The sequence below is a fragment of the Podarcis pityusensis genome (assembly GCF_964106645.2).
Source record: "Podarcis pityusensis genome assembly, chromosome: 9".
NCBI classification, from domain to species: domain Eukaryota; kingdom Metazoa; phylum Chordata; class Lepidosauria; order Squamata; family Lacertidae; genus Podarcis; species Podarcis pityusensis.
In genome coordinates, this window is record NC_138034.1 from 37,792,570 (window position 1) to 37,820,307 (window position 27,738).

At 40.5% G+C, this 27,738-nt stretch overlaps 1 protein-coding gene across 1 annotated transcript in view; it reads right to left on the reverse strand.

Annotated features, from left to right (window-relative positions):
* The window catches only part of FHDC1 (FH2 domain containing 1), a 47,782-nt gene that overhangs the window by 7,653 nt on the left and 12,391 nt on the right, over positions 1-27,738 (reverse strand). The window contains exons 2-11 of the mRNA XM_081021331.1: positions 27,087-27,714; positions 17,882-17,943; positions 17,201-17,303; positions 10,280-10,365; positions 10,091-10,191; positions 6,999-7,069; positions 6,765-6,872; positions 5,752-5,822; positions 3,929-4,046; positions 553-717 (exon numbers count right to left, since the gene is read on the reverse strand). Coding sequence (XP_080877457.1) covers positions 553-717; positions 3,929-4,046; positions 5,752-5,822; positions 6,765-6,872; positions 6,999-7,069; positions 10,091-10,191; positions 10,280-10,365; positions 17,201-17,303; positions 17,882-17,943; positions 27,087-27,560 — 1,359 coding nt within the window. The 5' untranslated portion in view covers positions 27,561-27,714. The remainder of the gene's footprint in view (positions 1-552; positions 718-3,928; positions 4,047-5,751; positions 5,823-6,764; positions 6,873-6,998; positions 7,070-10,090; positions 10,192-10,279; positions 10,366-17,200; positions 17,304-17,881; positions 17,944-27,086; positions 27,715-27,738) is intronic.

Sequence of the window (27,738 nt, forward strand, 5' to 3'; positions counted from 1 at the left end):
GGATTTGCTTGCAGAGATCTAAAGCACTATACAAATTTAATAAGTAAGTAAATTAAAATAATCCTAAACTGTGCCCAGCAAACAATGAAATTTAAATAGCTATAGCTTAATAAAATCTTTTCTGTAACAAGATGTTGGTTTGAGGTTGGAAGAAGCCATTGTTGCAACAGGTGTCCTACAACGCACACAACTTTGTTCCATTATATTAAAGTTACCAGGCGCCCCCATTTCCCGGGGACAGTCCCTGGATTTACAAATCAGTCCCCATACAAAATCCACTGAAGTTGAAAAGTGTCCCCGGATTCACTGGAAAAAAATCTGGTAACCTTACATATCATATGAAGGATTACCACTATTAAAATCATCCAACAGTAATGTAGCTTAGTTACATAAAAGTCAGTGGATATTTCAGGTAATATTCAACAAAGCTTTACTCAGAATAAATTCTTTAAAGTCAATCAGCATGATTAAGTTAGATCTGTTAATTTCAAAAAGCCAAGTACAACTTAGCTGAATACTACTCTCACAGTTTTGTAGAGATGTTCTTCTTACCTTAACGGCTTTGCTGAACCTAAGACAAAAATCCCTAAATATCTGAAAACACTCTTCCAGTTTCATGGTTTCTTTATCTTCGCATAAGAAGTCCATAAGGGCATGTGATTCCTTCAGCAGTTCCCGTTTCCAGCGCTCCAGCTCTTTTATCTCTTTTACAGCAAACTTAAAATAAAACCGAAATACAAATTAGATCCAAACAGAGACTGACCAGTTTTAGTATCTGTTAAAGTCTAGGATGAATGTTAACTGGCTTGAGACTACAGGACTATAGTGTTTGGAGCTGTTTGGCTAAAGCTTTGCTGCCCTAGATGAACATATATACCTTTTCTGCCACTGGCCAAACAGGTTTTTTGAAACCTTCAAGACCAGTTTATTAGAAGCAATAGTGAATAAACAAATAATAAATGAAAGGTAGAAAAGATTGGAAGAAAAATAATTCATTGGACATACTCAGCACAGCGTCCGGAGTGCACATAAAACGCTGGAAAGGCCTTCCTTGCAATGGTGGTGGTGAGTCAGCTCAAACTCTTGCTCTCCGGTTGTATTTATGATATCAATTTTGGAAAATGATATTTATGTCCCGTATTTTGCACAACCAAAGGAGGCAACCCTACTTCCCACAAGTATTTGGTTGGTCAATGTGAGAACAGGATGCCAGACTGATCCAGCAAGCTTTTATTATGTTTTTATATGCACACTAAAATTCCAGCACAACACATTTTTAGACAGCTTGCAAGAACTCAGCCTTATACCTGCCTTTTAAACATCGTGAGAATTTGCCTATAAGAACACTTAGTTTGAAACTCAAATCTAGTTTGAGATTTGACAAACACTGTTCAAGCAACATTTGTTTCATCAAGATAAGATGTTGCATCCATGGATTTTAAGAAGATTAACTTGTTGTTTTCCTATCCCCCTTTGTTCATAACAAGCATGCACACAGGTACTTGCAGAAACCTTTACTCATCTAATAAAAGAGCATTATTTAACAATGAAGCCAGTGCCAGAAATGTATTAATCTTTGTTTTCTCGGTGGTTTCCCTTACAAAGCAAGAAATCAAATGGGGAGCCCAAGGGTTTGCAAATGGGGAGCATGTAAATGTTGCCTTCAGAAGGGTAGATAATCTTCGCTTTGTCAGCCATCCAAAAAGAAAAAAAAGAGTGTCACTCAACAAGGTATTTATTGAGATAAGCTAAAGGAGCGACGTGGAAAATTGGCTCCACCTTTCATATTAGTAACTTATTCACAAGGATGGGAGAAGCCAAATTTTAAATCAGGTTACTCACCCACCATTTTTAGGAAGTGTTATATAAGGTGAACCTTGTAAAATGAAGAGTGATTCATTTGGAATTACTCCTGATGTTTAAAACAAAAAACATGGATGCTAAAGAGATTCCAAACATGGCCTAATACAGCAAATTTAGTAGCAATGGGGCAGAATACAATTGTTCAGATATGGTAACAAACATGCTGAGCAGTGCATGGGAACCTATATAGTGGCAACTATAGGAAATGTGCAGCACAGAATCTAAAGTTCTCCGGAGCAATAAATAAATTGCACCTGAATATCTAAAGTGTGAACACAAAAACAGGTTATGAAATTACTGTTTGAACTGGGTTTGTAGACTCTGGTTTGTGCTAACCATGCTTATACATCTGCTCCAAGCAAACCAGGGCTAAAGCAGCATTCCAGATTCTCCCGTCTGCCTGCCAGCAAGCAACATGACAAGCAGGTCTTGCTATTATCCCTCCAAGCATACCCACCAGGGAATGAGCTTTGCTTAGCAAGCTGAGCCATGATTTCACTGCATACTCAGAATCTTAGATCAGGGGTAGGCAAGAAACCAGAATTAAGCTCTATCTCTCACACCCAGCCATTGAGAGCAAGATTTGCAGGTCCCCACCTTCAGCTACAGTTGAAGGGTTTTGAAAAAAAATGTGGTTGCTTCTGTTTAGTGCAAAGCCAACCCTTTCTACAGTTTTAGCAGCTATTGCTAGAAAACAGTATGAGCAAATGCTGTTTCCTACAGGTGTTTTCAGCCGCTCATAAAATAACCTCATTGGTTTAAAAACAACAACCATAAACAAAACAAAAACATGGTACTATGCTTTTCTGAAATTCAGAAATCAAAGTTCCATAGAAAGAGAATGATGCAAATTATTTAAAAATTTGGGAGCTATAAACCAATCAAATCTGATGTGCTAGGCACATATTCTCTGAGACATTGCCACTGGTGAAGTGTTACTCCAATTACTATTGTACTCATGTACAGAGACAAATGAGACTGTTTCTCATCTCCTCTAATGTCTCCACATCAAGCATTTCACAAGAAGCAAACAGGTCTATGGGAAGGGGTCAGAAAGGGGTCAGAAAGCAGCCAGAATCTTTAAGTTTCCCTAAAAAACTGGGAGAGCTACAAACTTGTTCCTCTTTACAAAAAGCTGGGGTTCTCAGGATGCATACCCAGGAAAGCCAAGCTGGAAAGCCAAGTTGTGCAATTCACTGGATTACATCAGCATCTTCCCTGCAGACTACCAGGGAAAACTGAAGCTTTTGTGGAATTGTTTGCAATGGATATCCAAACACGTCAAATTAAAATAAAGCTACCCCCTCCAAAAACAACAAACCCAGGGATAAAGGCAGCACATAGGAGGGGTGTCTGCTAGAGGGGGAAATGATTTTAAAATCTTTACTTCTTCACAAGAAAAATATAAAATCAATAATTTAGTTCAGAAGCATTACTGAAATACAGTTTAGGGCCACCTAACTTAAGATGCAATGTATCCTTGCTCTTCAAAGTAGCAGATAAAATTGCAGCTGTGATCTAAACCACAGAGCCTAGGGCTTGCTGATCAGAAGGTCAGCAGTTCGAATCCGCGTGACAGGGTGGGCTCCCGTTGCTCGGTCCCTGTTCCTGCCAACCTAACAGTTCGAAAGCACATGAAAGTGCAAGTAGATAAATAGGTACCGCTCTGGCGGGAAGGTAAACGGCATTTCGTGCGCTTCTCTAGTTCACCAGAAGTGGCTTAGTCATGCTGGCCACATGACCCAGAAGCTGTGCGCCAGCTCCCTCGGCCTATAGAGCGAGATGAGCGCCGCAACCCCAGAGTCGGCCACAACTGGACCTAATGGTCAGGGGTCCCTTTACTTCTTACCTATTGATGGCAGCTGCCTAAGCCTGATTGCCCCCACACTCAGCATTCTTCTCTGTAAAAAGGCTCCCTTGAAATGCTTACCAGTAGTATGAAACACTGTGGCAGGGCACTCCTAGACTAAATATTACAGCCTGTTAAGGACATTAGTGAAATTCACCAAGGGTGCAGAATATGGACATAAGAAGGAACTGAAGTGGCAGAAATCTCCCAACAAACCTGGAGGAAGCCTTCCATCTGGTGAAACAGTTCAGAGTCCCGCCGAATATTATCCTTAAGAGACTTTGTTTTGACTGAGAGTGAATGGAGCTCTGCTTCTATATTTTCAAGAGATATTCTGCAAGGAAAGAGTTGTAATTGAAAGCAATTTTAGAGAGAAGAGTTACCCACCAATAAGTGCTGACTACCTAACTAATTAAAAACACACACATGACAGCAAGTGTCATAATACAACGAGGTGAACAAACTGGACCTGCCAGTTTAGCAAATCTTCCCACAGTAGAAGATATGACCTAATAATTTCTCCTCCCATTATTTTCAGTGATCAAGGTTTTATGCCAAAGCAATTTCATCAAGAAGTTTCAGTAATGGACTCTGACCAAAGGGCAAAATATTTCCCCAGACTACCTGTCACTAAATTAAAAGAGCCTGGGATTCCCGAGTCACAGATCTTGGGTACCCAAGGAGTCGTAACAGTGGTGGAACATCTGCAATGTTACAACTCCTGTTCTGTGCAGCCCTGTCCATTCTTGGTACGTCATCACAGAAACTTAACTAAGTTTTAAGGCAGGGGCTGAGTGCACAATGTTTTTTTCCTTGAGGGCAATATTCCCTTGGGAATAATCTGTCAGGAGACACAGACCAATGGCGGGCAGAACCAGAGAGTAAAGTGTTATGGATGAACTAATCCAGAATTTGCTTCCATTTTCACCTTAGATTAGAATCCCAACCCTATTTAGCAGCAACCTTTTTGTTTTGACGGGTAATTTTGGATCTACAGAGTGGTTTTTTAGTACTGTGTAACAGACCAATACAGCTACTGTTCTGATAGGCAAGTGGAACTTAATTCTTTTCTAACATTAGCGTTTTTTGCACACGCATGGCAGAAGCATACCAATATGCTCTCAAACAGCTTGACTGGTGGGGTAGGGTAGGAGTGTTTTTCCCCCCCAACCAGAGAAAAATTAAAAGACGGAAACAAAATGTTAATCAAATAGAGTATTGCTCCTTGTTGTAAACCTACACAGAAAGTGAGAAAACACTTTAAGAAGCCAGGAAAAATAAGGAAGGAATTCTAATGGGATGGAAGAATGTGACAGCTTAGTAGGCATGGTTGCATGTGGCCTCTGGGGTCACAGGTTGCCTATCAGGTGCTTTAAGAAGCTCTAGTCACTTGTCTCATCACCCCCGTAACAGAGCTCCCCATCTGGTGATGAGAGAAGAAAAGGAACGGGAAACATGTATGTTTTCTTAACAACCACATTATAACTCACTATCAATTAAAAAGAGAACCAATTGTTGTTCTCAGTTCATTAGTTCCCTGCAAATTGATATCAGCTCTCAGTTTTAAAAAAATAAACAACTACACTATTTCTGCTCAACCTTACATAACTTGACTTTGAAGTTTGGTTTTCTGCTTGCAGGATTTTTTAAGGATTTGTCACCAAACCACAGTGATAATTCTTCCCCAAGAGAGTTACCCTACCTAGGTCAGTTGAGGAAAGTTGTTAAATCACCAAATAATCCCCTGTAATACCAATACTTAACTCTAATCAGTTGTTCTATCAACAAAATTATGTGGAGACCAATAACCTTGAACGAGTTAGCAGTCCTTCTGAAAAGCCCTTAAAGATAAACTCAGAAAACCTCTAAACATGAAGGCATGCTTCAGGCATCGTTCTATCCACAGTGAAAATGAAACCACAGAGTCTATAGTAAACACTTGTTAAGATCTCAGTTTTCACGCCAAAACTTTGTGCATGTATTGAAGTGCTTCACAAAGAAAAAAGTTCCCAGTCAACGTTCTCAGTTTTCTTGCTTACCTGGCTGCCTCCTGAACGTGCTGTAGTTTGTCTGAAAAGGCTAGAAGACCTCTATCCTTCTTTTGGGCTTCCTAAAACAAACAAGATGATCCCATAAAATTCCACTCCCATGCTGAAACAGTACATAAACTTAGAGGCCTTTTTGGAAGTGCAGCCGAAGAGGTTTCTGTTTTAAACCTGCTGTGTTTGTTTTAGAAGACTCTCTTTTAGAAGGCTAGGAAGGATCTAATTAAACAAGGTAAAAAAGCCATTTTCTATTTTAGAGAGCCTGATAATTAGTAATCCTTCAGTGAATTCAACCCAGGTGCACTAAGGAGAGCTATTAGGCAAAAGCAGTGTACTAATGCCATGTATGCAATCTAATACAATATTTCCTGCTTAATCTCCACCTAATATCCCCTCTTTTCTCTGTCCCCCTCCCCCGGCGCCTTCAGATTAGCTGTTAAACCTATTTGCACAGGGATATTCACAAAGTCACAGAAACTAATGCTAAGACTTAGAACAAACTAGGCAAAGATTAACTATAATCACCATCAAGGTTAAACTAATTGCAAATTGACAATTATATACATGTAAGGGAAATCTCAATCTAAGCAACCAGTTTCAAAAGAAATAAGAGGGCATTGCCCTCCTCTTAATTCTTATGAGAATCGCACACACCCTGAAGTATTATCAGCAAGTAATCCATCAGATCAGGTAGCTTCTTCACAAACAACAGTTTAAGATTGGCATAGCTAGGTAGACAGGACAATCTAGAATTGGGAATTTTAAATACAATACCCAGAAAGTGCTTGTTCCAAAACTTTTAACTGCATGCTTACTCTGCACATTTTAGCATTGCAATAATAAATTAATGAAACCTGTGAAGAGCTTAACAATAACCATAAAAATTAAATGTTGCTCTTAAATTCTGTGGCTTGCATGCCCCCCCCCCCCCGCGCCTATCAATCACCTCCCCCTGCTGCTTAGATTTCTGCAGCCTGCTATCTTGGAAATGATTATTATTTACATACCAAAGCAACAAAATGAAGCAGATTCATCCCAGGCTTGTTTGCTTTTGTATCTGCCAACTTGAGTAATGAGGATAGCTTAAAGCCAACTGCATTGCCAGCATATCCTCCCTGAGGAGTGGAGAGAGGAGGGGGTGATGGAAAAGACAGACAGAAGAGGTACAAGACGTCAATCTGCAGTACTGTAAATTCTGACCCTCTCCCCCCAATGCCCCCAAATGAAGCTTGTCCACTTACTGCATTCATAATATTCCCAGCCTGAAGGACCAAGTGCAATATGGAATGTAACTCTTCACAGCACATTAGCTCTGCAAAAACAACAACAACAACATAAGGTTCTGAATCCATGTGCTGTTTTCAAATGGCATCCAAGAAAGATTTTATTGCTCCAGAAAAATTGCAGTCAAACCAGGCATTATTATTTTTTTGGAGGGCGATTAAAGGAAAGTTCCAAAGCAAGGCAAGGGAAAAGCCAAAGCCCTACTGCCAAGCCTCACGCTGACTGGCACACTGAGTATTTTGGAACCAACTCTGCAAAGAGTCTGACCAGATTGCCTGTTCACTTAACAGTGATGTACAAACCAGCACTACAGCCTGGTAAGGTGTTTGACATTATTTATGGAATAGTTAAGTCAGCAGAGCATGAGACTCTTAATCTCAAGGTTGTGGGATCGAGACCCATGTTGGGCAAAAGATTACAGCATTGCAGGGGTTTGGGCTAGATAGCTCACACAGTCTCTTCCATCTCTACTGTTCTATGATTCTATTCCTAACTGTTAAGTGTTTTCAGTCACTCACTTACCAATAAAAGAAGGGCAAGTAATCTAAGAAATCTGAAGAGGCAAAATATACAAGCAGTTTTGTCTATTGAGTATCACCAAGGCAAGGGGCAACTGACCTGTAACCCTCCAAATGTTGCTGGACTGCAACTCCCATCAGCCCCAACTAGCATGGTCAACAGTCAGGGAGCATGAGAGATGTAGTCCAACATCATCTTGGGGAGTCACAGTTCTTTCAATATACTGATTAACCTAGTGTGCTGCATTGGAAGCCAACAAATCGTTGTCAGCCTACAAGCACTTTTTATTCCTCAACTTATTAATTTGCACATTTCTGAAAGAGGCCACTGTTATTCTTGTTCAATAGATGTGACCTAAAGGCCAAAGGTTTTCCTGTAACCAGTGCTTATGTACCCAGGCCACAATTAAATTCATACATTATAAGGAGTATGTGGGAGGAAGCAAGAAAATGAAACAGGAACTTAGAATGGTCTGTTTGAGTAAACGCTGCAGTTTCTGGGTCAGTTCATGAACTGCAAAATGCTAATTTGGATGTATGAAGTGTTTAAACAAAGCTACAAATATAGTATGATTTATTTTTCTTAGATCCCACCCTTCCTCTTCGGAGAGCCTAGGAAAGTTAACCATCATAATAAACACTACAAAATAGTTTTTTTAAAAACCACAATTAAACCACTGACCAGCAAGAAATAAAATGTATCAGAAATAGTACTGGATGAATCCCAAGCCGGAATTAAGATTGCCGGAAGAAATATCAACAACCTCAGATATGCAGATGACACAACCTTGATGGCAGAAAGTGAGGAGGAATTAAAGAACCTTTTAATGAAGGCGAAAGAGGAGAGCGCAAAATATGGTCTGAAATTCAACATCGAAAAAACTAAGATCATGGCCACTGGTCCCATCACCTCCTGGCAAATAGAAGGGGAAGAAATGGAGGCAGTGAGAGATTTTACTTTCTTGGGCTCCATGATCACTGCAGATGGTGACAGCAGTCATGAAATTAAAAGGCGCCTGCTTCTTGGGAGAAAAGCAATGACGAATCTAAACAGCATCTTAAAAAGCAGAGACATCACTTTGCTGACAAAGGTCTGCATAGCTAAAGCTATGGTTTTCCCAGTAGTGATGTATGGAAGTGAGAGCTGGACCATAAAGAAGGCTGATCGCCGAAGAACTGATGCTTTTGAATTATGGTGCTGGAGGAGACTCTTGAGAGTCCCATGGACTGCAAGAAGATCAAACCTATCCATTCTTAAGGAAATCAGCCCTGAGTGCTCACTGGAAGGACAGATCCTGAATCTGAGGCTCCAATACTTTGGCCACCTCATGAGAAGAGAAGACTCCCTGGAAAAGACCCTGATGCTGGGAAAGATTGAGTGCACTAGGAAAAGGGGACGACAGAGGACGAGATGGTTGGATAGTGTTCTTGAAGCTACCATCATGAGTCTGACCAAATTGCGGGAGGCAGTGGAAGACAGGAGTGCCTGGCGTGCTCTGGTCCATGGGGTCACGAAGAGTTGGACACGACTAAACAACAACTACTATTGGAATAATTAACCTATATGCAATTCTTAACGTATTGAAATAGTGTACATTTTCTATGTACAGTCAAGTCCATGGTGATGCTTCCCTCCTCATTTTCAAGTGCTTACCATAAAGCCATTACCCCTTAATGCCAGAACACTTCTCTGTGCACTAGGCAAGTGGGTAGCAATCAATGACCTTATAGTTCTTAAAAGCAGATTCAAGCCTGAGTGTGCACACCTGCCAACCTGAAATGGTGATGAGAAATGCAGTGTAGGGACTGGAGTAATGGTAAGGAGAACTTCTCAAGGCTTTATTGGCTTCATTCATATAGGATACTAACCTATGGTTTATTTTAACTGTGGTTTGCAGTACAAACCAGGATCAGTCTTGTAGATGAGCAAGTAACCGTGGCTTGTTTTGTCTAATTGTAACTGCTCTGTAGCCAGGTGGGCATCTAGGGCAAGGCATGGAAATGAACCAGGGTTATGCCAGGAATGCAAGATCAGGTGTGATGAGAAACCATGGTTAAATACAAGCTGAAATTTGTATACCAACATCAAACCATGGTCTTTGATTTGATCACAACCTGATTCAAGGTGGATCACAATGACAGCATTACAACCATAGAAATATAAAGTGAAAAAAATGGACACGTGCTTTGGCTGTATGAGGGGTCCCAGTTGAAAATTACCAGAATGGATGCCACTACTCCACAAATGAGAAAATACTGCAAGTTATTTCATATACAGGAAAGGAGTATCATCAGTACAAACAAGTGGGAAAATGACTTCAATAATGTGGCCTTGTGATCAAAGTTAAGAATTTTGAGACACATATCAGACTGATAACACACACGCACCTTTGTGGAATGTGTCAGAGCTGGCTAGCTTCCTTTAAATAGCTAATAGGTACCAGAAATTCAAGATCTCATCTCTCTAGTTAAGTTGATTAACCTGCTAAGAAAAACAAGTGCCTAATGCATGCTGCAACATGTTTAATTACCCTTTGTAGCCATTCTTATAATTGTCATGTCTTTCTGAAGAGAAGTACAAGATGGGGAGAATTCTTTTTTTAACACCATGGCTTCGAGTCGCAGTGAATAGCTGAAAAACAAACAAATTAAGATTTAGAACTGGTATACAAGTGAGAGAGAATTTATAGTGAATAGAAAAGGGCTTAGCGTTTCCTTACTTTGGCACCTGGATTAGTAGGTACATAAAAGAATCTGCTTGACACAGTTTTGATAGGTCTCCATTGAAATCCTTTAATTTCTTTACCTAGGAATGGGGGTGGGGAGAGAGAGAGAAGAGGTTGATAAGAATCAAACTGGTCACTGCTCAAACCAATGTTAAAGAATGAACTGAGATTTAAGAGCTCACCATGATTTTAAAATTTGCTTTTGGTGCTAGGACTAGATCTTATGGCAGATAGAAACATCAAAAGCAATGCCCATGCATATATTACCAAGTAACATCGGGTTTGTCATTGTCCTTTAAGTTTCTCTTCCACAGATTCACCTGCCTGTCTACTATTTTTATTGCAGGAACAGGATATCTCAGCACAACACCGTCTCATTCATTTTCTGCCACTAACATTCATTGGGGAGAGAGATAGGACACTGGGCTGCTGTTTCCAACAAGGATCCTTTGTCTGCTGTAAAATCTAGTTCAAGCCCAAGACACTTTGTTTAATACAAACATTTAGAGGTGGGGTTGGGTTTTTTGTTTCTGTTTCTTGCTTTCTTTTTGGCAAAGCTTGATAGCATCCATCTAGGAAGTATGCCACCATGCCTGAAATGTACCGGTATTTACTAAAACAAGCTGACACTTTCTTTTGCCCCCACATTTATTTACCGTATTTTTTGCACCATAACACTCACTTTTTTCCTCCTAGAAAGTAAGGGGAAATGTCTGTGCGTGTTATGGAGGGAATGCCTACGGGTGGCATGCCTACGGATTTTCCTCCTCTAAAAACTATGTTCGTGTTATGGTCGGGTGCGTGTTATAGAGCGAAAAATACGGTAAATGTTTTTATACTACCTTTCTTAGCAAGGCACTTCACCAAGCATAGGCAAACTTGGCCCTCCAGATGTTTTGGGACAACAACTCCCATCATCCCTAGCCAACGGGACCAGTGGTCAGGGATGATCGGAGTTGTAGTCCCAAAACATCTGGAGGGCCGAGTTTGCCTATGCCTGCACTTCATAAAGGAAAGGCAGGACAAAGGCTTCCCAGGACCTACGCTGTTGCCAACTGATGACAGGAATTTTGCAGAGCCCCTCTTCCCACATGCCAACTGCTGAGCTGTAGTGCACCATTTGCTCCTTATCAGGGAAAAATGGAATTGTGAGTTATGAGCCCTTGAGCTGCTGTGTGCTCAGGCAGGGTGTATGTGTAGCAAGTAGTCCTTGTCTGGAGACTCTATCACAGCAAACCTTCCCAGCTGCTCCTACATAGCTCCTGGTGTGTCTGGCTCCCTGCAGGGCTGAACTGTGTCTGATAAGCCTGCTCTTCTTTCAACCATACTTTTTTTGAAAATGTAATTGTCAAACAAGCCAGACTCTAGAAAAATGACCCAGTTCTCTCTGTGGTTAGAACTAACAAGGGGCAAAGAGTTGTTCAACTGTTTATTTCTCAAAATAAGCTCAAAACAAATCTCATGGCAACGTACAATAAAAAAATTAAAACCACCACAAAATAATAAAACACAGAACAAATGAACAACACTGAATCCAGTTAATTATCTAGGAAATTTGGGCAAAACCAACATTTTCAGCAGGTGATGAAATATAAAAATGATAGGAGCCTGGTACATTTCCCCCCCACTAAATTTCACTGTCACTCACACATGCCTCTGTTTCAAACATGGGCTCGATTCAGACTTTGCCTGAATGCAAAATATTGCTTTGGGGCAGCAGAAAGCATCAATGAATAAGTGCATTGCTAGGAAAAGCAGAGGTTTCCACAAGCATTAAATGTGTTCATTTGACTGCTTATCATTGAAATGTTTTGTCTGACAGGTATCAGGCATGCAGAGGACCACGAGATCAATCTCCATGTTGTCACAAAACTGGCATAAGGCAAACACACCTGGCAGTTAATAGTACTGAGCGCTACAAGACAGCACGAGACAGCCTGCCAACACATTACCGTGGAAATTATCAAAAACAAGTTGTGTCTCATTTCTCCCTCCCTCCCTCCCTCCCTTTCTCCTTTAGGGGGACAATTTCACACATTCTTGGCCTTTACTCAGACAAGGATATGGTATCTACATTACTTTTGGAAAACGTGAGCCTACATACTTTACAATTTGTGGGTAGATTAATAGAACATGAAGAGGAAAATAGTTTACTTAAAAAAATTAAAATCAAACTTTTACATACTTCTAAACTTGCAACACCTAAAACAAACCTGTAAGAATTTTAAAAACCTCTTTAAAAAGTTAATAATTGCTTTGCTGCAAAGATAATTGAAGCACTCCTACTTAGTATGCAAATTAATGATCGTAATATCTGTTATGTATTTGTTTAGTGCTCCTTGAATCCTTCATAGGCACTGATTGTGGAAGCTGTGGGTGTACAGATGGCTTCAGTACTCATAAGGTACTTAAAAAAAAAGGCACCCACGCTGAAGGCAAGGGTAGGCAAAATACAAATGCAACGTTAACTGGCTATGCTTTATCAGGGCAGGCATATTTCATAAGGTGTGAAGTTAATTGGCTTGCTTAGGCGGAAATGGAGGTGGACAGCTTGTCTCATCCCATCGTACCCTCACCCTTTTGCACACCTGGTTCTGATTTCTAAAACTAGAAGTGAGAGACATGGCAAGAAGTTGTACCCCTTACTGTATGGATCCATAAACTAAATCCCAGATTTGTAATGGAACAAGGGGGTGGGGTGGAGTTACATTGGTGTGATTAGGTATTGTGAAGGCAAAAGCATTTTGCACATGTTCAAAGACCCTCTGTATTGTACACATTCAAAAACTGAGCCCCAATGTTTGTTTTTAGATGTGCAGTGTGCCCAAGAGCTACTTAAACAAACCCTACCTATATTGAAATGTTTTAAAACAGGCATAGCCAAACTTGGCCCTCCAAATGTTTTGGGATTACAGTTCCCATCAGCCCTGACCACTAGTCCTGTTAGGCAGGGATGGTGGGAGTTGTAGTCCCAAAACAGCTGGAGGGCAGAGTTTGACCAAGCCTGTTTTAAAACTTGGAGAACACTGGAGCAAAGCTTCCCTTTGTTCAGTTACCATTATCTTTATAGACTTAAATGTCTGGCTCCCTCACAAAGTAACACAGTGATGCTGCTCACATGGGTTGTTTGGATTCCTGCCATTTTCCTCTCCACTGAGACTATGAACATTGGTATGGAAACAGATAATGCAAATATCCAAATGCAGAGCAGAATCTATCTGGTGGCAATCTATAAAACAAGGTGGTTTATGAATGGGGTCTTTGAAAATATGCAATGTCCACCACCCATTTAAGAGATTGGAACTCTTCCAAAGAGATGAATGGAACCCACTTCCTTAGTGTAATAATTATGAGTTGGACATCACATACATTATCAGTTGTCAGCCTGGGAGGTGGGCAGCAACTGAATGAAAAAGAATGAAGCAAGTCCTACCTATATAGTTTCTGCATACAGTAGGATCTTGTTACAGGGAAGGTATTTCTATGCTATTAAGCACAGATTTGGCCCAAAAACAGTTTTGCACATTCATGATTTGGTGTTATTTTGCGTATACCACAATGCAACTTGTGTAAATATTTCATCCCCCCCCCCAAAAATGTTACAAAGTAAATGATGTATTATTTAACACAACACAAGTCACTTGCCACTTCTCTATCTTCATGCTTGATTTTTATTTTTCTTTCCCCCAACCTATTTGCATTTCAGTTTTCGTACATCTTTTTAAAAGACAACCCAACGACTGAACATTGCTTAAGTACTTTGCTCCAAATGTCACAAGCCTCTGACAAATAAGAAATATGCACTTTCTAGCTGAGCAGGTACAATAAGGAATAACTGCTCGAGAGAAGAACTTCAGTAGCCTATTGCTTCCTAATGAGCCATTTGCTACTGATGGATAGATAGATACTTTGGCAGGGAATACTATGCAAAGGAAATATTTCAAGGGCTGGGACCTGTAAACAGGGTGATACATTGTTCAACTCTGAATCAATGAAAGTTGAATTCTTTAACAATGTAAACTAAGCGAAACGGTGTAAACAAGAGTCCATAAATTTAGTCACCATGGAAACTGTCCGTCCTTCCTCTGGCAATCATCCCTGCCCTCATCTTCAACTTCCTGAGCTTCAAAAGGCCCTGCCTCTTTCCTGAACCTAAGCTTGTAGGGGGAAATTTCCCAGTCTCCATACTGCACTTTATAGAAACATTCTAAGCAGCTCCAGCGTAAAGTCAGAGAGGAGACTCTACTCCTATCCTGAGCCCTTCTGTCTTCTGAGAACTTAGGAAAGAGGCACAACATTTGTGGACTTCTGTATGTGTTCAGGGAGCTATGCAAGAGGATCCTGTAGTGTGACTGCTGCCGCCTTCTGAATTCTGTTTACTTTCTGAACTCATAATAAAAGCCAGAATGTTTTTTATTATACACCCAGTAGCAAATACAATGGCTAAAGAATTGTAGCATACAGTGCACTGGGTATATGGGTAGTTAAAATGCTGCCTTAAGTGCAACAGTTACAGGTGGTCTGCCGTAGTCGAAACAAAATAAAATGAAAAAAAAAAAAATTCCTTCAGCAGCAAGTGTGCATGCACATGAAAGCTCATACTAATAACTAACTTAGTTAGTCTCTAAGGTGATACTGGATTGATTGATTGTTTTGTTTTGTTTTGTTTTGTTTTGTTTTGTTTTAAGTGCAACAATAGTTTGGGGATTAACATGCTAGCTTCTTAGCCTGCTCAGATCTTCAAGCTAACACTTCAATAAAGAGCTAGCTTGCAATCCAGCAAAATGTTGCAAAGTGTGACTATTTTAATTACTTCTACACCGTAGCAGTAAAACTGTGCAAGTCGAAGCATGTTGATGTTGAGTTATACCAAAAGCATCCATGATATGGCATACACTTGAACACAACCCTAATTGCAATACTACTATTCCCTCACTTCCTTTGGCTTTGCACACCACCCTCTCTTCTTTCCCAGTCCATCTGTGTAAAGTCATCTCATTTGGCAGCTCTTCGTCTTTAACAATGCTTACTGTAACTCTTCTCATTCCTGGGAACTCACGTGCTCATGAAATCAGCTATACTTTCCTTAGAAGACTCCCAAGGGTACCCTTGACATTCCACACTTTTCAGACCCAGAACTTTGTGCCTGTGCTCACACATGTGCACATACATGCTTCTCCCTTCTCTTGCATCTGAGACTGAATGCAGAAATCATTGCTCGCCTTCCCTCCCCCCCCAACCCCCCCAAACACATACACACATCCTATTCCTTTGGAACCACCATTACAGAAACCTATTTCCCTTTGTTCCTAAATATGCAACTTTTGCTATGTCTCCATCTTTGTTCCGTCCTTCTCTTCTTATAAAGAAGTCATTTTTCTCTGTTTGTATCTACTGTTGGGACACTCCTTCATGACTGGGTCATCCTGGGCCTCAACACTGGTCTCTGCTAAAGCCACCTTTTCCTTTAGTGATAACATCTGCAAAGCAGTTTATATATTCAGGGAAGTATATGACATAGTCCTCCATATGAAAAGAGATTCTGTATGAAGGTTCCAAGGAGCAATTCCACATGAACATTCTGTGGTGGTCCTGCATGTCAGAGTTGGTTTTCCATGAAATACTCAGTATCTACAAACTTCTGTTCTTATAGTTACATGGACTTTTTTACTCTCCAGTCCCCAATAATCTATTTATTTTCTCTCTCTTTTTGTTAGCACATAGAACACCTTCTCTCAACCATGCTGCTCTTATGCCTGAAGCAACTTCTCTATTACTGCGCTTCAAATTTCTATTCTTCCTTTTAGTTCCTCCACCCAATCCAGTTTCCCCCCCAGAAAGATTTTCCTGGCCTATTCTGTTACTAGCTATTGCCTTCCTACTCCTTAGGGTTGTCTTTTCTTGTCCATCAGTACTGTTTCATCACTTATACAATCCTTCCACTGAGCAAGACTGAATACGTAACAAAAAATGTTTTCAAAAAATGCTCAAGAGCACAACAGGAAAGGAGTAATTAAGATCCCTAATGTATAGTGACGGTTCCATAACACCACCTTTACAAGATATAGCTTTAGCATCCTCCTAAACAACATTTGCTCAAATTTAACATTGCTTTAAGGCTGCTGTAATGTCTGGTTTTGTGACATTAGTCAGCAAGTCACAGGATAAGCATTATACAGTGGTACCTTGCAAGACAAATGCCTCGCAAGACAAAAAAACTCGCTAGACGAAAGGGTTTTTTGTTTTTTGAGCTGCTTCGCAAGACGATTTTCCCTATGGGCTTGCTTTGCAAGACGGAAACGTCTTGCAAGTTTGTTTCCTTTTTCTTAACACCGTTAATACACTTGCGACTTGACTTCGAGGAGCAACTCATAGAACGCGGTGTGGTCACCTTTTTTGAGGTTTTTAAAGACTTTGGTGATTTTTGAAGCTTTTCCAAAACTTTCCCGACACCGTGCTTCGCAAGACGACAAAACTCGCGGAACGAATTAATTTCGTCTTGCGAGGCACCACTGTATTTTTGGTTTAATCCTGACCTGAGTTCAGCAGAGTTCCACCGCTGCTGAAGAAAGGGGGCAGGGTTATTTATTTATTTATTATCCCTCCTACTCTCCACAGTCACCAGTGCTCCCTGAAAAACTGCCCCTGGGAGTTTTGGGGACCCCCTAGAACATTGTTTGAGGTGGTACTTGGGCTGCAGATGGAATAAGAAACTTTTGTGGGATCTTAGCTCCCAGAACCAATGGAAGAAACCCTTCCATCCATACAGGATCAAGTCTGGATCTGACTCACTATCTTGGCCAGTTAGAACATCCCCCCCCAAAAAAGAAGACATATCTTTCTCATCTTCAAGAACATGTAGCTAATAGTCCCTGTTCAATTTACAGAAGTCTTTCAACACAATCCTCCTCTTACCTCTTCTGTTTCTGGCAATAACTTGATGAGCTCACGTAGTATCTCAGAACCATAGAGATCACTTCTTCCTGAGTGGAGATCTTCAATTATGGATTCAACTGATCTTGGTGGGGAAATATAACAAAGACATACAGTTTGATCTAGGAAGTTTGCATTTCCATAAGACAGAACATTAGATTTCTTGCATGTTCAAGAACAAAACCAAGCTGTTTTTGCTTTATATGCTATGACAGCTTCATTGCTATACAACTTTCAGTGGCCATGCATGGTATTAATATGTGTCCTCAATGCAGGTTCCACTGAAATGAATACAACTGTCTAGAACAATAATGCATTAATGCCAATGCAACCCACAATTCTTACTCTTTGCTTTTTTCACACATAAAATAAATGACTTTAGAAAAATAAAACATTAATCTTCAAACTATAATGGGTTTCAATCCTTGAAGAGAAACACTGAGCTCAACTGAAAATGAAGTATCTAACTACAGACTGCTCAACTTTACAGTAAGATTAGCACATGTATAAGGAAAATACAGTACAAGTAAAGTTGACACATCTGTACCCAATTTTTAGTTAGATTGGGCTTGTAGCTATATTACTTATGGTGAGGTATTTCTCATTTTCTACCATATTTTTATCACCATGTCTGACAGTTTCAATAGTCATGTAACATCTTACTTTTTAAACTGCTTAAGAAAGATCCCAATATTCATACTTCTTTTGGCATCCAAAATATTAATCTGAAAAAAAGAGAGCAATGCATTAAAAGGCTTGTTCAAACAGAATGTTTTAATAATGCTGGATTACTTTGCATTTCCTGGCATGGAAAAGCAGAAGAAAGTTCTGTCCTATAGCAAATGCAAGGATAATTCTTCTGTGATATGCAGATAATCCCAAATACTGTGTAAACATTCATACACCATGTAAGAAGTTGCCATTAGAGCCAACTATCTGTAAACCAGAAATTACTTCTCTTTTTTTCCTATACAAACTTTACAATGCATGTATCCAGCACAATACTGTTAACAGTTCATACTGTTACACATCAAACATCATCGCCTCTACAAAATGAAGCTGCATCTTTATGGTGCTATTTGTTTAATATCCATCTGACAAAAAAAATAATAGATTGGATCCACCGTTTTCACATTCATGCTAACTAAAATTCATTTTACCTTAGCACTAATACTATAATACTATAATTACTATATAAGCCCCTGCAAACGATCAGGAGTTGTAGCCCAGTCAGGGGTTAGCCAACATTGCTGTGCATAGTTGCACATGCACAAATGAATGATAAGAAACAAAGGTGAAAATGTTGTCCGAAGCTTGTCCTACACTCGAGTAGGACCCTGGGGGGTGGGGTGGGGAGATACAATACAAATGAAACCTGGAGACTATCCTAACCCTCTAAAGTTTTCTTGACTCCTTTTGATATACCTGCCTACCCATTTGAATCTGTGGCTAGTCTTGAAATGCTAAAAGCCCAAATAAGTATGTGGCTTCCATTTTGCACACTCCAGACACAGTACTTCACCACATTCCACACTGGAATCTAAAAAAGCCAGAAACAATTACCTGGAATGATGCCACCTTATGGTATTAGGTAAAAACGTTACATTGGTAACTAGGCTTTCATTGCTGCTATTAACCCCCATGCAGTTCATTAGCAGCAGAAAACTGCTTTATGACAACTGTCACCTGTAGGCCAGCAAAGGCAGATACCCAAAAGCATAACGTCTTTGTACAAGAATAACTCCATCATACACAGTGACTAGTCTAGCAGCCCTCAGTTAAATTCCTCTTAGGATAGCATAACATACCACACTTGCTAATCTAAAACTAAAAATATACCGTATTGTTCAATTCCCTGAAGCAGGGGTGAAAATGTGAATTGTGGTTTTTGTGTGGTAGTACTCGAATCCCTGCGACGGGGTGAGCTCCTGTTGCTCGGTCCCTGCTCCTGCCAACCTAGCAGTTCAAAAGCACAAAGTGCAAGTAGATAAATAGGTACCGCTCCAGTGGGAACGTAAACGGCGTTTCCGTGAGCTGCTCTGGTTCGCCAGTCATGCTGGCCACATGACCCGGAAGCTGTACACCGGCTCCCTTGGCCAATAAAGCAAGGTGAGCACCGCAACCCCAGAGTCGTCCGCGACTGGACCTAATGGTCAGGGGTCACTTTACCTTTACTTACAAAATACAATTGTTTGACTCATGCAAAGTCCGAGTTATCAGTTAGTCATTCCAATGCTATAATGTTGACTGATAACAGAAGTGACATCAGAATTCTCCTCCAAACGACTCTATGGTCTGGAAAGTAGTTATAGGCTAAGTTGCATTATTTCTGACTCTTAGTAAGCAGTGAAAATAGCCAAGATCCACTGATCCCTGGGCATGTACCTCCAGATGGTGGAGATGTCAGGCACTATCCTGGCACCCAGGCATCTTCACTTAGTTGCAAGTGGGCAATAGTTGGGTACAAAATGTGCCTGGCACCTCGCTAATTTTGAACACTGTAACTATTGATAACAAGACCCCAAGTTTCCTGATAAATTACTGTTGGTGTTTATCTGAGAATGTACAAACATTACAATATGTCACAACATGCTATTTATAACTAAAACATGAATACTAAGTTTTATTTTTTAAATTAGATGTTTCTAGTGCAAGTCCAATCTTATATAAAGAACAACCCCTTCTGAATATTTGCCAAAGCAAGGAGTACATGATTAAGTGAAAACGTATGCATATAGTACAGCCTGAACTGTCATTACAGAAGCTGTATCTGCTATCTAATCTGTTCTCAAATGTTTTCCTGAATGTACTTTCATTGACCCCTAGAACAGCAATTTCATTGGCTAACTGGTAAACCCATATTTAGATGCAAGGGAACCCTTTATAATTTTTATAAGATGTGTTAAAAGATACCAGATCACTATGTTAAAGGGAGGGGCAAGCATAAGCCCCCAGGGGGGTCATATCATACTATCAATTTTGAAGTTACCACATGAAATAGATAAAAGTACACCATCTCCTTGGGTGGGTACTAACTTGAGGCATATTCTCTCTTTTGCAAACATCTACCTATCAGACCCTCTTAGTGAGCTGTGCAGTCAGATACTGAAGAGGATGCAACAGGCAAGGTGAAAAGAGCTCTCTCTGTTCAACAAGCATTACTTTTTCCACACTCTACCAACAAATTTCTCCCTTTTGCTTACTGATTCATGCAACATGCTTTCTTGAACACTTGCCCTCAGATGTTTCAAACAAGTACTGTATTTAGCAGGAAGCCCCAGGAACTAATAAGCACCCACCCTTTGGAAGTGCTCAAAAATTCAGGAAGACAAGCAAGGACAAAAGTTAAAACCTGTTAAAGTGTTGCTCAGCACATGGCAATTATCATCTGTGCTTTTACATGTAAATGCCACATTTTTATCACTCCTAAATCCTGTTTGGCATTCCTGACAACCATCACCTCATTCTGGGGCTTGGCTCTGCACTTACTTAAAATGTATGCCAGCATATTTCCACATTTTCATTACTCTACAGTCCTGAGCATCTTTGCAACCTCATGCCTCCTGACCTGAAGTCATATATAAAGTTTAGTCATACAGATGACCAAGATTAAGCTTGATATAAACTAAAATTGCACTCAGTGCAATGTTGATAGCTCATTTCTATTAAAGATGTTAAACAGATTGTAACTTGATTCAACCTGAAAGTGAATACACTAGTTCTTTCCCTGCCTTTGAAGCCAAACTTGCAAGACACGTGCATTGGACTGAAAGCTCAAGCTACATTTTTCATCATGTTTCTCAGTCTTGAAATGGAGCTCAAAGGCTCTTTCTTCACTGTCATATTTTATCTGAGGTGTTCCATTTCCATTCTTTTTGGATAACCAGCTGCTCATAGATTTATTAAGCGTCATATCTCCTGATATTCTTCAAGAGTCATTAAGTGAATCCCACTTTTATCCCATATTTTATGAATGTATGAGAGTCAGGGCAGTCAAATAACTGAGTTATCTGAATGTAGAAAAAAGTGACTTTTGAAGGAAAGATCTATGGAAAGAAGACTAGATTCTGCTATTTCAAGCCCAAACATCTTTAGTCTACATAGATTTTTCAATTCGGCATATAAGTTATGTATTCTTCTAGATAGGAAAAGTCCGGAATTATAATTTACCCCAATACACATTAATCTTTTAAAATCTCTTAAGTTTGTCATCTGCACAAGCGAAACATTTTGCAATGAAATTCCAAGATGTCTTCTCTTACAATCATCTCCCCTTCCCCACCCCTTTTGACCAATATCCTTCTTCCTCACTAGCAATGTAAAGTAATATCCACATTCAGCAGTAATATCCACATTCAGCAGTAATATTCACATTCAGCATTACATTACACTACACTCCATTCATTAGGACAGAGTGTGTTTATATGTACATATACACAGGGTGTGTATATATATGCATACACCTATATTCTACTTATATTTGAAGAGCACTCAGTTTTCGTCATCTGCTTGGGAATAATTTACTACTATACTCTTGTTGAGTAAAAACCTCCCATTTCTTTCACCTGGCACAAGATGATAGTCCAATAATTGTCATTTGGCAATTCACTTTTAAACTGCTTTTTCCACAACTTTGAAAAAGTAGATTTCACAGCACTTCGACCCTTGCATGCCTATTTTGGATTCATCTTTATGAACAAGTCTGAAATCAAACAAAAACCCTCTAGAGCAGGGGTAGTCAACGTTTTTATACCTACCGCCCACTAATACATCTTTCTTGATGGTAAAATTCTCTTACCGCCCACCAGTGCTCGATGGAAGAAGAATTCAGCTTGTGCCGTAGAACCCCCTACTGCCCACCTAGAATCCTGAAACACCCACTAGTGGGTGGTAGGGAGCAGGTTGATAACCCCTGCTCTAGAGCTATAGATAAAATCACAAGACAGATAAAGAAATAATATTGGGGCATCAACAAAGACTTGTATATTCCTTTCTCACCGGGGTCACCCCATGATCACATCTGGAATTTTGAAAAGGTGTCATAGTACCTCAGTCCCTCTGGTTCATTCTTCCCCCTCTCCCTCCCTTGTCACTTGTCCAAACACAAATCCATAATATGTGCATGTGCACATATGTGTACACACATTCTTCAATTTCCACAAGATCTGGATAAAAATCAGATGCAGCGGAATTAAATTGGATTCTCTTGAATTTGTGTTATTTCCCCAAAACACCACCAAAATAAAGTTTATGCTGGTAGACTGCAGAATAATAATAATAAAAAATCAGACCCAGTGCTTGCCACAAAGACATCAATCCAATCTTCGTGATTTTCACATAGGCTGACAAGAAAACCATCACCAAATCACAGAACTCATATACTGGGTGGCCTACTGTTTAATAGGTGGAATCTCTTGTAAAAATTATGAGGGATCATATGGAGATATGCCTCAGATCCATGTTTTTTCATCACCGCAACACTGGAAAGCAGGCATAGGGCCAGAGTTTGCCTATGCCTGCTGTAAAGCATTCAGTCATTTGTGGTTCAGCTGTTCAACTGCTCTCTAGGGGCCTGTTCTCAGGATCGTAATAGTGGGAATCAAAAGCTTCCGATCAATTTCTGCTGCTTTCCAGTCACACTGAACCAGGCATACACATGCCTGCGCCACATGCTGAAGACAGCATGGAATGACTTTTAGTTTACCATCATAATTGTATACCAGTGTCTGGAAGTTGGTATGCCTACAATGCATCCTAATTAAATATGTGATCCCCCTCCAAACCACATGTTTAATCAGGGTTTTAAACTTTATTTGAACATGTAGTTGGGGGGGGGGTAGAAGCATGCCCAATTGCCCAGCTGCCCCTCCTGTTGTGACAGCCCCAGATCACTCCAGGTGGCCTCAACCCAGGGCATTCAAGAGACTGCCTCAGCCTGCTCTGTGGCAAATCCTGGATCAATCCAGTTTGGCCTGATTCGTGATTAGTCCAGAGCCCTAGTATTAATGGTACATCTGTCTGCGCTCATACAAATCCATATTTTGGTTAAATATTAAAGATACACAGTGATAGGCAAGCTACACTGTGCCATGGGTCAACTTTGCATCCTTTGCTATAGAACAACCTGGTCTTCACTGCTGATTTTTATTTGGCAGGGGTTTAATCTAACCCAACAGTTTCATGTAAAATATTTAAATTCCTTCAGATCATCACATTTTGCTTACGTGCAGTATGTTTTCTGGTCTAAACCACTGAGTCTTGGGCTTGCTGATTGGAAGGTCAGCAGTTCACATCCGCGTGACTACGTGAGCTCCTGTTGCTCTGTCCCAGCTTCTGTCAAGTTAGCAGTTCGAAACCACACCATTGCAAGCATATAAATAGGTACTGCTGTGGCGGGAAGGTAAATGCCATTTACCTTCTGGCTTCCATCATGGTGTTCCGTTGCACCAGAAGTGGTTAAGTCATGCTGGCCACATGACCCGGAAAGCTGTCTGTGGACAAATGCTGGCTCTCTTGGCCTGAAAGCGAGATGAGCTCCACACCACATAGTTGCCTTTGACTGGACTTAACCATCCAGGGGTCATTTACGTTTACCTTTTATGTATATATTGCTTTTCCATGGCAATGAAATAACTTGTTTTGAGACCTCAAACTATTTTCTGTGTGACAACACCATTAAACATTTATAGAACCACTCTGGAATAAAGTGGTTTGAAGTCAGCTATTAAAATCAACAAAAAAACTACAGGTAGCAACCTCTCTGCAGGAGGTGGACAAAAACTTGAAGTAACTTTTCAAATGTACACACAGCTATGATTAACACACTTAAGTATATACACCCACTTCGCTACCCTCCCTTTCAATCTTACCAAATATGTGTATGTGTTTAGTCATAGTATGCAAACTCCTTTACCAACTTGTAACAATCTGTAGTCAGACAGAAAGATGTTTCCAAGCGGATTTTTCTAAATGTGCTCCTAGAATTATCAGGTGCTTCTTGTTTAGTTCTATATGCATGAACTTGTCTTTTCTGTGAATTTCTACCAGAGACTGCATTATTATTTTCTTCTAATTGTGCTTGCACACTATCTTAGACATTTTTCCCAAACCACATGATGACGTCCCCACACAGACACCCAACCTAGCAAAACCTAACATTAGCAGCTTTCCAAAAGTCTGTCTAGATTGCATTTTCAACACAACAGTAATGCTAAGAGGCAAAAGCTTCAAAAGGCACAGCCCAAACATATTAGCGTATTATAAAAAGAGAACTATCACTTTATAGCACATACACTCATGAATGATAAATAAGCAGTGGAATTGCTTATGTTATACACAAGGTATCAAATTATTTTTTGGGGGGAACACATAATTTGATAAAATATTTACACAAGGATATTTCCACAAAAATGCAGTGTTGTTTTATGGATTTAGTCTTCCTTATACATTTGTAATAATCTCCCATAAGTTATTTTAGAGGCATTTGCCACGAGATAAAAGTTAAATGGGTTTTAATTTTTCAAGAAGAGCTAACATGTTCCTGTCATGTGATGCTTTTCAGTAAACATGCTTAGGATTGCAAGTCCACGGAGCTCAAAGGAGCTGACTCACTAATGTGTGTGCTTAGGATTGCAAGCCTAACACCCTAACACAGTTTAGGATGCATGGCAGCAAATGTGCTGCCTACCAACTCTTCTGGCTACAATCCAAACAACTAACTTTATGAGGGTAATGGCACCATGCACCATTTTTATACAGCATTTCCTGAAAAGAAAGCCACTTCTGACACAAATATTTCTTTGCTGAAGGAAGCCCTTCATGCATGCAGTACCCAACTTCCAAGTTTTAGACTGCTTTTACTTCTTTCTACTGTACATAGTTAGTGGCCCAACTTCCTTATCCCTTTAATATTCACCAGCTCATTAGTACAGATCATATAATAATAATAAAATTTTATTTATACCCCGCCCTTCCCGGTTCAGAAAACCGGGCTCAGGGCGGCTAACAACAAATTCAAAACACTTAATTGATGCAACAAAAAACAGCATAAAATACAATATAAAATGTGAATAACAATAAATTCAGAATTTAAAAATCAATTTAGGGGGGGGAAACCATCCAATAAACATTAGATGATCACCAGGGCTAGCTGGCTAAAGTAGTCCTATTTGGGCCAGCAAGGAGACCAGGGGAGAATTAGCTGTGAGTTCCCAGAACAGGTAATCTTCATAAAAAGGGGAGGTGGAGGGAAGGAAGGGGAATAAAAGATCAGGCTAAGTTCAAATTGAAAGCCAAGCAGAATAGCTTTGTCTTACAGGCCCTGCAGAAGGAAGTTAAACCCTGCAGGGCCCTGGTCTCATGGGACAGAGCATTCCACCAGGTCGGAGCCATCACTGAGAAGGCCCTGGTCCTGGTGGAGGATAATCTGACTCACTAAGCAAGACCTCAATTTTCCTGAATGAAGAAGTGAATTATGTGCAAACAGATCTAACAAGTAGCCAAGACAAAGACCTTACACACACCAGAAACATGTGTGCCCATACTGACTCAGGAAGGTTCCTTGCTCCAGGAACTAGGGTCACTTCCACTGCCTCAAAGTCAGAAGAAAAGAAGTGAGCTGCAGACTACAGAGCCATGCATTAAGAAAAATACCACCACTCTCATGTATTCTGCGTCAAATAATGTGAATGCTACACGCAAAATAATGCAATAAAACAAACCTGCTTTAGTTTATCTATTTTACACTGCCTCAAATTTTAAAAATTAAATGAATCAAGAGATTCCCAGTTGAGAAACTAACTATAGACTGGTGCTAGAATCTTACTTCATCACTAGTGACAAGATTATATCCTCCACTGTACCTGAGACAGCAGGATGGGGTGGTTTTTTGGGGCAGGAGAGGGGGTAGGACAGACCAAGTTGCAAAAAAAGAGTCTCCACCCACCAACAGACAGGAATGGCTAGGGGGGAGATACCACCACTCCAACATGTGCCGCCTGAGGTTTCACTTCACTATGGCCAATGGTAGGGCCACTCTTGATTTACTGGGTGCTGTCATAGATCCATTACAAGCCTCTACCTCCCACCTTCAGCTCTGGCAGCTGGGATGAAGAGGTGGAGGCATGAGGACTCCTAAACACTAGTCAGGCATAGAGGCAGAACCAGCTTCTGCCTCTCCCTTCCAGCTCTGAGCACCTGTTTGCACAGAGGCACAGCAAGACAGTTCACCTCTGCCTCTCCCTTCCGATGCTGGAAGCTTGGAGCTCGAATAGTGGAGGCACCAAGGAACAAAGAGCCTCAGCACACTCCGGCTCTGAACTTTTGGGACTTTGAGGAGCAGGGGCTGCATTTCAGGCAAGCCTCTACCCAGTAAAGAGAGTGTGTTCTGGTAACAAATATGGGGTTGGTTAGTAAAGCATAGAGTCCACTCAAGCTCTAACGAATAAAAAACTAGTGGGAATTCTGGACAGCACAAGTTTTTAGACACTGTCCAAGTTTTTCATGAGAGCTAGGGGCTTGCCCTTTTCATGAGAGCAGATGTATCTGAACCGCACAGTAATATACAAAGTCCCAACGATCCTTAAATACTTCAGGCAATGTCAAATTACAAATACATTAACCCCATCTCATTGCATGACACATCTTGATCCACAGACACCTTCAACCATCAATTCTGAGCGACACACAAATTTAGGCTCTAGCTACAGATCAAGAGTAGTATACAGATTTAATAAACAAACATTTTTCCTGACAGGAATAAGGCTACAGCACAAGAACAGGGGGCAAGGGAAACGAAGGCAAGAAGTTCCATAGCAACTTCCAACACATAAGATTTTCTTTAACGAAGAGGAAGTACGCTCACACTTACCTCTTGTTTAGTATCTTTAAAGGACCTCCTTAAAGTTTTGGTTTTGGAACCTCGGGGTGGCGTCTCTTCTTGCTGGCCAAAGAACTCCTCCATTGTCTTTGTGTCAATCTGATAATTCTGTTTAGCACCAATAGTCCAGATATTGTTTTTGCCACGGACTTGTTCTTCAGGTATAGTTTTCCAGAAGAAGCTACGTAGTCTCTTTTTCTTGCTCTGGTGGCCATGCCCGTTTACCAGCTGTGGCAGTGGAGGTCTGCTCAGTGCTAGAGGTGGAGGGGGTGGAGGAGGTGGCACCACTTCTAGTGAAGAAAATCCAGCTTCTGCGGGTGGACATGGTAGAGGTGGCGGTGGTGGTGGTGCTGGAGGCAGTTGTTCTTCTGGTTCTGTCGTATCTCCAATCATTAATCCAGCTTCAACTGAAATAGCTCCATTTTCTTTGTCATTGACCAAAGAGACACAATTCATAACATGCATTTTACAGCCTCTCTCTCTATGAGAGAGAGAGACTTACTTCCTCAGATGTGCATGGAGCACCAAACACACAGTGGCAACTTACTATTTACACACCAGAACTGTTAATTTACCATCAGCGACGGGGAATGCAGGAAATCAGTCATTTCTCAGAAACCTGCAACAAAATAATAGCAGAGAG